The following is a 12,927-nucleotide window of genomic DNA, read 5'->3' as shown; positions in this document are numbered from 1 at the left end:
TAGTGACCCTACTACAATCCATAAACCAGGTAGATATATACCGACTACCAACCTGTCTGGTAGTATATTGACCCTTCTACAACCCATAAACCAGGTAGATATATACTGTACCTACTACCAACCTGTCTGGTAGTATATTGACCCTACTACAACCCATAAACCAGGTAGATATATACCTACTACCAACCTGTCTGGTAGTATAGTGACCCTACTACAACCCATAAACCAGGTAGATATATACTGTACCTACTACCAACCTGTCTGGTAGTATATTGACCCTACTACAACCCATAAACCAGGTAGATATATACCTACTACCAACCTGTCTGGTAGTATAGTGACCCTACTACAACCCATAAACCAGGTAGATATATACTGTACCTACTACCAACCTGTCTGGTAGTATATTGACCTTACTACAACCCATAAACCAGGTAGATATATACTGTACCTACTACCAACCTGTCTGGTAGTATATTGACCCTACTACAACCCATAAACCAGGTAGATATATACTGTACCTACTACCAACCTGTCTGGTAGTATATTGACCCTACTACAACCCATAAACCAGGTAGATATATACTGTACCTACTACCAACCTGTCTGGTAGTATATTGACCCTACTACAACCCATAAACCAGGTAGATATATATACTGTACCTACTACCAACCTGTCTGGTAGTATATTGACCCTACTACAATCCATAAACCAGGTAGATATATACCGACTACCAACCTGTCTGGTAGTATATTGACCCTTCTACAACCCATAAACCAGGTAGATGTATACCTACTACCAACCTGTCTGGTAGTATATTGACCCTACTACAATCCATAAACCAGGTAGATATATACCGACTACCAACCTGTCTGGTAGTATATTGACCCTTCTACAACCCATAAACCAGGTAGATATATACTGTACCTACTACCAACCTGTCTGGTAGTATATTGACCCTACTACAACCCATAAACCAGGTAGATATATACTGTACCTACTACCAACCTGTCTGGTAGTATATTGACCCTACTACAACCCATAAACCAGGTAGATATATATACTGTACCTACTACCAACCTGTCTGGTAGTATATTGACCCTACTACAACCCATAAACCAGGTAGATATATACTGTACCTACTACCAATCTGTCTGGTAGTATATTGACCCTACTACAATCCATAAACCAGGTAGATATATACTGTACCTACTACCAACCTGTCTGGTAGTATATTGACCCTACTACAACCCATAAACCAGGTAGATATATACTGTACCTACTACCAATCTGTCTGGTAGTATATTGACCCTACTACAACCCATAAACCAGGTAGACTATTTATACTTCTGTGTATAAAAAAACATTATTGGGGTACGTTCAGCAAGATGCAACGTTATAAGCACGCTATAATCATGTGGAATAGCGTCGACTCTAGGCTACTGATGGCATTTCTATAGGCAACGTTTGGCTACTGACAGGGGCGGTTTTGGGGGGGGGGGGGGCAGTGCCCCTGTGACAACAATTTTGGACCCCCTTGTGCCCCCCCCTAAATGTGGAGTATGAAATCATTTTTACATAACTAATTTTTGCTATCGTTCTTTTTTTTTTTACATCTGTTATTAAACAGTGGCAACGCGGAACACTAATGATTATGAACATGGTCTTTTGCCTGCAATGCAGTGAAGAAAACGATACGACAACAATAACTTCTAATTTAACTTGCCCCTTCTAACAGTACAAGCTACGCCCCCCCCCCCAGTTAAAATGGTCTTGAACCGCCACTGGCTACTGATCAGGGCAGTGTTTTAGTAACCACCAGCAGGTGTGCTAAAACGGTACCTGCCAGGGGTGTATTAATTAGATCACACCGTAGAAAAACGTTTTGCAACGAAAACGACAGTTTCTCACTGGACAAAGTCATGTAAATCCCTTCCCGTTTGCTTGTTCGGTTCCTAGTGAATACACCCAGCTGTGTAACGCCTCCCGCTTTTTTATAATTATTTATAATTATTATTTATAATTAACAACAGCCGGTAGTTGCACTTGAAATGGATACATATCATCAACATTTGCTTAGAGATTATGAATAAACCAATAAAATACAGATAAGCCTAATGACAGTAATTTACCTGTCTTTCTCCATATTTTATCCGCTCTCCCCAGGCTGTCGTGAGATTTCCATCGGCTCCTTCTCAGAGATGACGGAGGATGAAAGTCCAAGGCAGTTTACTGTTGCTCAACATATTTCACAGAAAGAAAAAGATTGTTCTCCTATTGTGGAAAAACAGAAGTCAGCGATTTAAATAAAATAATACAAAATAGTAGGAATCCTACGATGTTGTTGACGTTCTGATATGGCCTCCTAAATGTAGAAAACATGGAATCGACATGATACATGACTAAAGGATACCAAAGATCTAACATTACATTATTTCACATACTAAAGGGTAGTTAATAATTCACATTGTATGAAATCTATATAGTTTATAGCTGTTTATTTCTAAAACCAGGCGTTGGCTTCCCATCCGCAGATTAGATAGTAGCCTAAACTCTATAGTGGTTTACTGAAATGTAAACTAGTTAAATGCCTACAGCTTTTGTGAGTTATAAGCTATATTTAATGTCATAACTTTAAGAATATGACAGCTTATACACAACTTTACATAACTATCTTGATTCAATATAGTCCGCAGTCCATGGCCTCGCTCAGACTTTTGTTTCCAACGTTACGTCGTTATAACACGTCCATAGAAATAAACCTGTGTCGTTCTTTGTCGAAATAATAATGCTCGTATGCTCATGTAAAACATGCAAAACAATTTGCCATCTTAAATTAAAACAAAAATGTTACCTTCTTGGCGCAGTTGTTTCAAAACGGCAGCACCATATGTACTTTTTATTTGAACTTTTAACATATCAGGTATCTCCAACGCTGTATATAAACCCTGGGTTGTAATTTTCCATGTATTGGCTATTGAGTGGATTTGAAGCCTCCAGCCGGCCATATTGTCACTCCCCAGTAGGAACAGTCCTTCATAGGAATGAATGGAATTCTACAGTATTTCAATTAAATATTTCAAGGGCAAAATGACATGTATTTAAGTATTTTTGTATATATTTTTTCATTTGTTTTGGTATATTTTTTTTGAATATTTTTTTCATTTGTATGTTTAGCTCACATAATATAATATGTATGCATTACGATGTCTTTAATATAATAACCGTGGCTAAAACGAATGTAGACATGAATAAATGCATTTCAATAGCTTCCAAAATATTTTTTACAACGGTGAAGGAGTTCCAAGATGGAGGCGCAGGGTCTTCTATACAGCGCCCCCTACAAATCATCTAGTGTGTATATGAATTATGGTTTCACTCCCAAACTGTGTTCGAATACTCATACTAGTATATAGTATGCTTATTGGTCATAGTATGATATAGCTAGTATGCCAAAAGTTCCCGGATGTCGTACTAAATTCAACAAAATATTAAGTTTAAAAGCAGAGGGCCCATAATGCAAATCTTCAGTAAATGGGCGGGGCTTCACATCGTTTTCAGATTTGAAGAAAATGGCGGAATATATGTTGCCGAAGTCCAACGAGAGCGGAGACAAATGCATCGTTTTAACTAATTATAACACATGTTAATAAGAAACTGTTGAGCAATGTAATAAAGTAATGACTTTTCAAATAAGTTACCTTACACGTTATGTTGGCTGACAATTTGCTAACTAACTACTCAACGTTTATTGACTTGATTATTCCTGTCATTCTTAGCTTAGCTAAATGGTATAGTCGTTGTGCTTTAGTAAATTCTCTCTGGCTCTCTACTCCGATTTCAGAGCATCTCGCCTGAGAGACCAGAGCGCAGAATAATGAATTTGCGTTCAATATGGCCAGTGTCAGTAAACGTCGGCAAAAAAACGTAATTAAATTGTTGCAAGCAGCACAGTTAGTCACCAGCGCTCTGGATACGATGAAAACTGCCTAACCAGCTCGGCTAGGGTGAGTAAAATGGTCAGAGTGGTCTCATTTGTGTCTGGAAGTAGCTAGCAAGCTAGCCAACGTTAGCTTGGGTGCGTGTCTGCCGTTGTAAGGTCAGAACGGTCAAATCAACCCTACTCCTCCACCCGAGCATCAAGTGTGTGCTCCGAGAGCAAAACGGTCTGTATTTAAAAACGGACAATCTGACAACGCTTTACGAGTGCACTCTGGCACACCAGATTGAATTTAAAAACACCCGAAGTCGTGAAATGTCTAACAAGTAATTTGTTATGCTAACTAGCAAGCAAGAGGTTGCATAGCAACAGCATCAACTTCCGGTAGACAGGCGAAGCAGTAAGCTCAACTGAAAGGATAATAATCGTTTGTAGTATACTAAAATTAACTAATAGTATATACTCATTAAGTATGTAGTAACTTATACAGTATGTTAGTATGTGTATTCGAACACAGCTCCAGTATGTATTTGTGGCTGCAAAATGGGAAATGTTGAACTTATTCACCGCCTTCCACGCCACGTCCGTTTCACATCCGTCTTTCCTTCCATAGTAAATGAATGGGAAGCGGTGTTTCACCACGCGGCACAACAATTACGGTTCATTAATTCAATATCTTACACTCAGGCTTTATATGTGTTGTGCGTTTAGGAAGGTCGGGCTTGTCCTCTATGGATATACAGAACAAAATAAACGTCCTCTTTATTACGCGGTAAATTGCTGCGTGCCGCTTAGGCCGACCAGAGTGGCTCGCTTGTGGGCGTGCTGGCAGTTTATAGCAGCATGTTAGATTGTTAGTCAATAATTCAGCATAGTACATTTGTATGAAGATCTGGTTATTAAATGGCTAAGTAGTTTAATCCATTCTCCATTTCATGAATTTATTCACAGGTAAATAGTAATATGCTTTAAAACGCTCTGGTGACAACACACTTTGCTGCTCTGTTTTCAATCGTCCACATGGTTGGGAGAACTTATTCAAGTAAGTAAATCCATTTAGAAAATGTCAACAACAAAAAAATTCTAACTAGCTTCAGTGCGGGCTAACTCAAATGAGCTGCTAACGTAGCTAGCTAGCTATCTTGCCAACTTTACATACTGTGTAGATAGCTAGCTAAGTTAATTAAATATCACCAACTACCTAGCCTGCCATCACACATTGTAGGCTACAGAAACACTGCTATCACACTGTAGCCTGCCATCACACATTGTAGCCTACAGAAACACTGCCATCAGACATTGTCGCCTACAGAAACACTGTTATCCAAAAACTCTTGCAAGGAGATTCATTCATCCATTTCATGAAAGGGCAACTACAGCCTCACAAAAATATCCTTGTATGGTTTAAGCATTGTTAAGGACTTAGATCAATCAATCAATTTTGGTCTTTTTTTTTTACAAAATATGTAGGAAAACCCACACAAAACGATATGAACTGTAGGAAAACCCACACAAAACTGTAGGAAAACCCACACAAAACTATAGGAACTGTAGGAAAACCCACACAAAACTATAGGAACTGTAGGAAAACCCACACAAAACTATAGGAACTGTAGGAAAACCCACACAAAACTATAGGAACTGTAGGAGAACCCACACAAAACTATAGGAACTGTAGGAGAACCCACACAAAACTATAGGAACTGTAGGAGAACCCACACAAAACTATAGGAACTGTAGGAGAACCCACACAAAACTATAGGAACTGTAGGAGAACCCACACAAAACTATAGGAACTGTAGGAGAACCCACACAAAACTATAGGAACTGTAGGAGAACCCACACAAAACTATAGGAACTGTAGGAGAACCCACACAAAACTATAGGAACTGTAGGAGAACCCACACAAAGCTGTAGGAACTGTAGGAGAACCCACACAAAGCTGTAGGAACTGTAGGAGAACCCACACAAAACTATAGGAACTGTAGGAAAACCAACACAAAGCTGTAGGAACTGTAGGAGAACCCACACAAAACTATAGGAACTGTAGGAGAACCCACACAAAACTATAGGAACTGTAGGAAAACAGAACTTTTCACACCGGGCTCCTTTCCTTCACAGGTTGTTTGTAAAATTAGAGAATACCTACTTCTCCAGGCACCACTTATGGATGAAACAGTAACATTTCAGAAAGTTTTATTTAAATATGATTTGAAACGCTGTAAATACCATCAAAACCACGTCCTAAAAAGCTTGTATATTTAGTTTTTTTTATCGCTTTTGTACTATTTTCACAAGCATGTGGTAAAATTTCACAACTCTTTAGTATGAAACTCACAACAGATCATCAAAAGGCTGTTTTTATTACTTTAAGCACATTTTCAATTGACTAAAGTACAAGACACTAAATCACACAGTAACTTTTTCACCAAAACCTAAGTCAGTGTTTCATCTAGAAATACCTTTCATATAAAAGTCATTGCCTTTCACAATGCAATTCTTCACAACACTTTTCATATGATTCTCTTGTCATTTGTTTTAATACATGTGACCATCACTTAAACCAACTGCGCTTAATGGTTAACCACTTAACCGTTTGGTAACCCTGTAGATTTTTGTCTACTATCTATGGATTTTGAGAACTACAGAAACAAAATGTGTGTTTGTAAAGTATAAACATCTAAATTACATGTATGATACATGATAACCATACAGAATGACTACTCGTTATTGCTAATTTGATTTCGCAATTTTCTTAGTTTTTTAAATTATATGAGCAAAAAAGATGACATTTTATTTGGAATGGCAAGTCAGAATTAAACAGGCCTATTTATATAATGACTATGAATTCGGAGGGCAGAAATGATTAAATATTAAAGCATTACACCTCTCACTAAATGCTTCAGTCATATAAAAAAAAAAAAATCTTAAATTCGAACTGGTTCTCTATCAGATTAGTAAGAATGACTCACCCCATGTTCAAGAATGGCCTTTTTCCCTTTTCAGATTACAACTTCTCCCTTTCGGTTATTTGAAAATTAAATAACCTCCCCCCAAAAATAGCTTTTTAAAACAAGTCATAGAAAGTTGTTTGTAATTTCAGTTTAATCCACCAGAAAAGACAGAACCAATATTACAAGAAATATTATGGTTAAGCTCAAATATACTAATTGATAAAATTAAAAAAATAAAAAACATTTTCAAAAGGTATAATCTTCGTAAATTATATCATAAATAGGACTGGTGGAGTTATGTCACACATTCAGCTAACAGACAAATATGGAAATGTCTGCTCTATCCACTATTACAACCAACTAATTGCAGCATTTCTGCAAAAATGGAAGAGACATAAAAGTAAGGAAGTTGTCTGTCGGCATTAAAGACCAAAATTGGTTAAAGAAAAGTGTGATAAATACAAAAGTATACCAGTTTCATTTTAATGACCAAAAACTTTACAGCTGCAAACTAGTTGGGAAGAGTTTTTCAATGCACCGATTCCTTGGAAGTTTATGAACTGGATAGTGTTCAGAGTTAGATGGGAGGGGTTGGGGGAGCTGAAGGATGGGACTGGTCTTCAGAGATAGATGGGAGGGGTTGGGGGAGCTGAAGGATGGGACTGGTCTTCAGAGATAGATGGGAGGGGTTGGGGGAGCTGAAGGATGGGACTGGTCTTCAGAGATAGATGGGAGGGGTTGAGGGGAGCTGAAGGATGGGACTGAATGGTGTTCAGAGATAGATGGGAGGGGTTGAGGGGAGCTGAAGGATGGGACTGGTCTTCAGAGATAGATGGGAGGGGTTGAGGGGAGCTGAAGGATGGGACTGGTCTTCAGGGATAGATGGGAGGGGTTGAGGGGAGCTGAAGAATGGGACTGGTCTTCAGAGATAGATGGGAGGGGTTGAGGGTAGCTGGAGGATGGGACTGGTATTCAGAGATAGATGGGAGGGGTTGAGGGGAGCTGAAAGATGGGACTGGTCTTCAGGGATAGATGGGAGGGGTTGAGTGGAGCTGAAGGATGGGACTGGTCTTCAGAGATAGATGGGAGGGGTTGAGGGGAGCTGAAGGATGGGACTGGTCTTCAGAGATAGATGGGAGGGGTTGAGGGGAGCTGAAGGATGGGACTGGTCTTCAGAGATAGATGGGAGGGGTTGAGGGGAGCTGAAGGATGGGACTGGTCTTCAGGGATAGATGGGAGGGTTGAGGGGAGCTGAAGAATGGGACTAAAAACAAACAAAAGATAACTAATGTAAAATACATGTCTGTAAAATGTATATATAGTATGTATGAACTGGAAGCAGAAGCCTAAGTGTTGTTGTCCATTAGTTTACTCCAATTAGGGGAGGGGTGGTTGGGTTAGGCAACAAAAAAAATATATATATATGGGAGATCGGAAATTATGCAGACAATTACATTGATGGAAGCCACATTTCTATCTGCTATATTAAAGCTGATCTACCCCCTAAAATATATACACTGCTCAAAAAAATAAAGGGAACACTTAAACAACACAATGTAACTCCAAGTCAATCACACTTCTGTGAAATCAAACTGTTCACTTAGGAAGCAACACTGATTGACAATAAATTTCACATGCTGTTGTGCAAATGGAATAGACAACAGCTGGAAATTATAGGCAATTAGCAAGACACCCCCAATAAAGGAGTGGTTCTGCAGGTGGGGACCACAGACCACTTCTCAGTTCCTATGCTTCCTGGCTGATGTTTTGGTCACTTTTGAATGCTGGCAGTGCTTTCACTCTAGTGGTAGCATGAGACGGAGTCTACAACCCACACAAGTGGCTCAGGTAGTGCAGCTCATTCCAGGATGGCACATCAATGCGAGCTGTGGCAAGAAGGTTTGCTGTGTCTGTCAGTGTAGTGTCCAGAGCATGGAGGCGCTACCAGGAGACAGGCCAGTACATCAGGAGACATGGAGGAGGCCGTAGGAGGGCAACAACCCAGCAGCAGGACCGCTACCTCCGCCTTTGTGCAAGGAGGAGCAGGAGAAGCACTGCCAGAGACTCCATGAGGGTGGTATGAGGGCCCGACGTCCACAGGTGGGGGTTGTGCTTACAGCCCAACACCGTGCAGGACGTTTGGCATTTGCCAGAGAACACCAAGATTGGCAAATTCGCCACTGCGCCCTGTGCTCTTCACAGATGAAAGCAGGTTCACACTGAGCACGTGACAGACGTGACAGAGTCTGGAGACGCCGTGGAGAACGTTCTGCTGCCTGCAACATCCTCCAGCATGACCGGTTTGGCGGTGGGTCAGTCATGGTGTGGGGTGGCATTTCTTTGGGGGGCCGCACAGCCCTCCATGTGCTCGCCAGAGGTAGCCTGACTGCCATTAGGTACCGAGATGAGATCCTCAGACCCCTTGTGAGACCATATGCTGGTGCGGTTGGCCCTGGGTTCCTCCTAATGCAAGACAATGCTAGACCTCATGTGGCTGGAGTGTGTCAGCAGTTCCTGCAAGAGGAAGGCATTGATGCTATGGACTGGCCCGCCCGTTCCCCAGACCTGAATCCAATTGAGCACATCTGGGACATCATGTCTCGCTCCATCCACCAACGCCACGTTGCACCACAGACTGTCCAGGAGTTGGCGGATGCTTTAGTCCAGGTCTGGGAGGAGATCCCTCAGGAGACCATCCTCCACCTCATCAGGAGCATGCCCAGGCGTTGTAGGGAGGTCATACAGGCACGTGGAGGCCACACACACTACTGAGCCTCATTTTGACTTGTTTTAAGGACATTAAATCAAAGTTGGATCAGCCTGTCGTGTGGTTTTACACTTTAATTTTGAGTGTGACTCCAAATCCAGACCTCCATGGGTTGATAAATTGGATTTCCATTGATTATTTTTGTGTGATTTTGTTGTCAGCACATTCAACTATGTAAAGAAAAAAGTATTTCATAAGATTATTTCTTTCATTCAGATCTAGGATGTGTTGTTTAAGTGTTCCCTTTATTTTTTTGAGCAGTATATATATATATATACAAAATTAAAGGGGGTGTGTGAACACTTGCAATTTCTTTCACCAAGGAGCAGGATTGTAAGGATGTACGCTGAGAGTCAGGAAGTAAGTTCAGGGAGGGAATACATTAAATGAATAAATGAACACAACTAGAAACACCAACATCGCACCGACGTGAAACAGGAACAGAAACACTGACGACTCAACAAAAGGAAGCATCAGGGAGTGTTTTTTTGGTTTGTTTTTGTGTTGGGGGTGATTTCGGGTCCAGGTGTTGGAGCCGGAGCTACCTGGGAGGCCTCAGCCGGTTTGTAGGCTCCCATGCCGAAGCAGGGTGAGCAGGTTCCCGTGCCTCAGCCGAGGTGACCGGTCCGCTTCAGATCCCTGGGTTCGTCATCTTGCTCGGCGTCCTGCGGCTGGATCCGCACGTCAGGGAGGGGGTACTGTCACGTGTGCTCCCTCTCCGGCCTCTAGGTCACCAGGCTGCTCGTTAGGGCTCACACCTGTCACCAGCGTTATGCGCATAACGACACTCACCTGGACTCCATCACCTCCTTGATTACCTGCCCTTTTTATATCACTCCCTTTGGTTTCTTCCCCAGTCGTCATTGTTTCTGTTTCATGCCGGTGTTTGTGTTTACGTGTTTGTTTTATTTATTTATTTTATGTATTCACTCCCTGAACTTGCTTCCCGACTCTCAGCTTACGTCGTTACAAGGATAGACAGCAAGGGAGAGAAAGAAATTTAAAGAGCTTGTGGGCATTGTCCCCATCAGAGAGGTGGGCATGGTCCCCATCAAAGAGGTGGGCATCAGAGAGAGAGAGAGAGGGAGGCAGACGGCAGGGAACTGTTGTTTCTAATGAAGTCCGAACCATCGTTGTTGACCACGTGGTTAACAGAGGCCTTAGAATGCCAGAAGCTGACAGATTAGTTCATCCCCAATCTGAAACTGTCAATTTGGATCATGAGAACATTTCGCATAAGAAAACCTTTAAGTCTGCAGGATATGAACTATGCTTTACCATTACATATACAGAACATCACATATTGTAATGTCAATTTACAGTAAATGGCATATTATAATGCGTGTCAATTTACAGAACATGACATTGTGATGTCAATTTACAGTAAATGACATTGTAATGCGTGTCAATTTACAGAACATGACATTGTGATGTCAATTTACAGTAAATGACATATTATAATGCGTGTCAATTTACAGAACATGACATTGTGATGTCAATTTACAGTAAATGACATTGTAATGCGTGTCAATTTACAGAACATGACATTGTAATGTCAATTTACAGTAAATGACATATTATAATGCGTGTCAATTTACAGAACATGACATTGTAATGTCAATTTACAGTAAATGGCATATTATAATGCGTGTCAATTTACAGAACATGACATTGTGATGTCAATTTACAGTAAATGACATTGTAATGCGTGTCAATTTACAGAACATGACATTGTAATGTCAATTTACAGTAAATGGCATATTATAATGCGTGTCAATTTACAGAACATTACATTGTGATGTCAATTTACAGTAAATGACATTGTAATGTGTGTCAATTTACAGAACATGACATTGTAATGTCAATTTACAGTAAATTACATTGTAATGCGTGTCAATTCACTCAACGGGGCTCTTCCTGTTCTACCATCAGAATGGACAGAAGACCCCACGGTGGTGGGCGTGGTCGTGTGTTGACCAATCAGCAGGAGTGGGCAGTGGTGGAAAAAAGGTGAGGGTCAGGAATGCCATGCGGCTGTCTCTTAAATATAGCAGGCCATTGAGGAGAACGATGACACTTTTTGCCAATGTGGTATCCATCAGCTTACCAACAATCTCCCCGCCTTTTGAAGAGGCACCAGGTATCTATAAAGCTAATTTACCTGGTGCCTTTTGAGAGAAGCAACGACCGGGTGAAAGAACTGCGGGCCGAGTATGTTCAGGTACAGCACTAATATACTGTATTACTGTTACTATTAATGCACATGCTACTTCACAATATCATACTGGAACTATACTGTAAAAAATAACTAACCAAAATATATTTTTTAGAGGGTGATGGTGCCTGATGCTGCTGTGAACCATCACAACAATATCTTTGTTGATGAAGCGGGCTTCAACTTGGTCTCCGTGGGCGGAACCTCATCGGCACAACGGGCGACCGTCCAAATGCCTGGACAACGTGGGGGGAAACATCTCCATGTGCACAGCTATCTCTGGAGATGGTGTGGTAGGACGTAGGCCATTATTTGGATCCTACAATGCTGCACACCTCAATGTGTTTCTCAAGGTGAAGGGGTCACCGACAACATATAATACAAAAGTATGTGGACACCCCTTCAAATGACTGGATTCGGCTAATTTCAGCCACACCCGTTGCTGACAGGTGTATAAAGTCGAGCACACAGCCATGCTATAGACAAACATTGGCAGTAGAATGGCCTTACTGAAGAGCTCAGTGACTTTCAACGTGGCACCGTCATAGAATGTCACCTTTCCAACAAGTCAATGAAGTCTAGTGATCACTGACAGATCCTCCCTCCTCCTGTCTGTAGTCTAGTGATTACTGACAGATCCTCCCTCCTGTCTGTAGTCTAGTGATCACTGACAGATCCTCCTCCTGTCTGTAGTCTAGTGATTACTGACAGATCCTGCTGTCTGTAGTCTAGTGATCACTGACAGATCCTCCTCCTGTCTGTAGTCTAGTGATCACTGACAGATCCTCCCTCCCCCTGTCTGTAGTCCAGTGATCACTGACAGATCCTCCCTCCTGTCTGTAGTCTAGTGATCACTGACAGATCCTCCCTCCTGTCTGTAGTCTAGTGATCACTGACAGATCCTCCCTCCTGTCTGTAGTCTAGTGATCACTGACAGATCCTCCCTCCTGTCTGTAGTCTAGTGATCACTGACAGATCCTCCCTCCTGTCTGTAGTCTAGTGATCACTGACAGATCCTCCCTCCTATCTGTAGTCTAGTGATTACTGACA

At 41.4% G+C, this 12,927-nt stretch overlaps 1 protein-coding gene across 8 annotated transcripts in view; it reads right to left on the bottom strand.

Annotated features, from left to right (window-relative positions):
- The window catches only part of LOC115189393 (uncharacterized), a 415,115-nt gene that overhangs the window by 378,094 nt on the left and 24,094 nt on the right, over window positions 1-12,927 (bottom strand). For 7 of the 8 annotated variants that reach the window (XM_029747965.1, XM_029747967.1, XM_029747970.1 and 4 more), the window contains exons 1-2: window positions 2,856-2,935; window positions 2,134-2,275 (exon numbers count right to left, since the gene is read on the bottom strand). The exons of the other annotated variant lie outside the window; for it this stretch is intronic. In XM_029747965.1, the coding sequence (XP_029603825.1) occupies window positions 2,134-2,147 (14 nt within the window). In that variant the 5' untranslated portion in view covers window positions 2,148-2,275; window positions 2,856-2,935. Of the gene's footprint in view, window positions 1-2,133; window positions 2,276-2,855; window positions 2,936-12,927 lie in introns of those variants that run through there. 8 annotated transcript variants of the gene reach the window in all.

The sequence above is a fragment of the Salmo trutta genome, unplaced genomic scaffold, assembly GCF_901001165.1.
Source record: "Salmo trutta unplaced genomic scaffold, fSalTru1.1, whole genome shotgun sequence".
NCBI lineage: Eukaryota > Metazoa > Chordata > Actinopteri > Salmoniformes > Salmonidae > Salmo > Salmo trutta.
The sequence above is the reverse complement of the archived record's forward strand: the minus strand, read 5'-3'. Positions and strand labels throughout refer to the sequence as shown.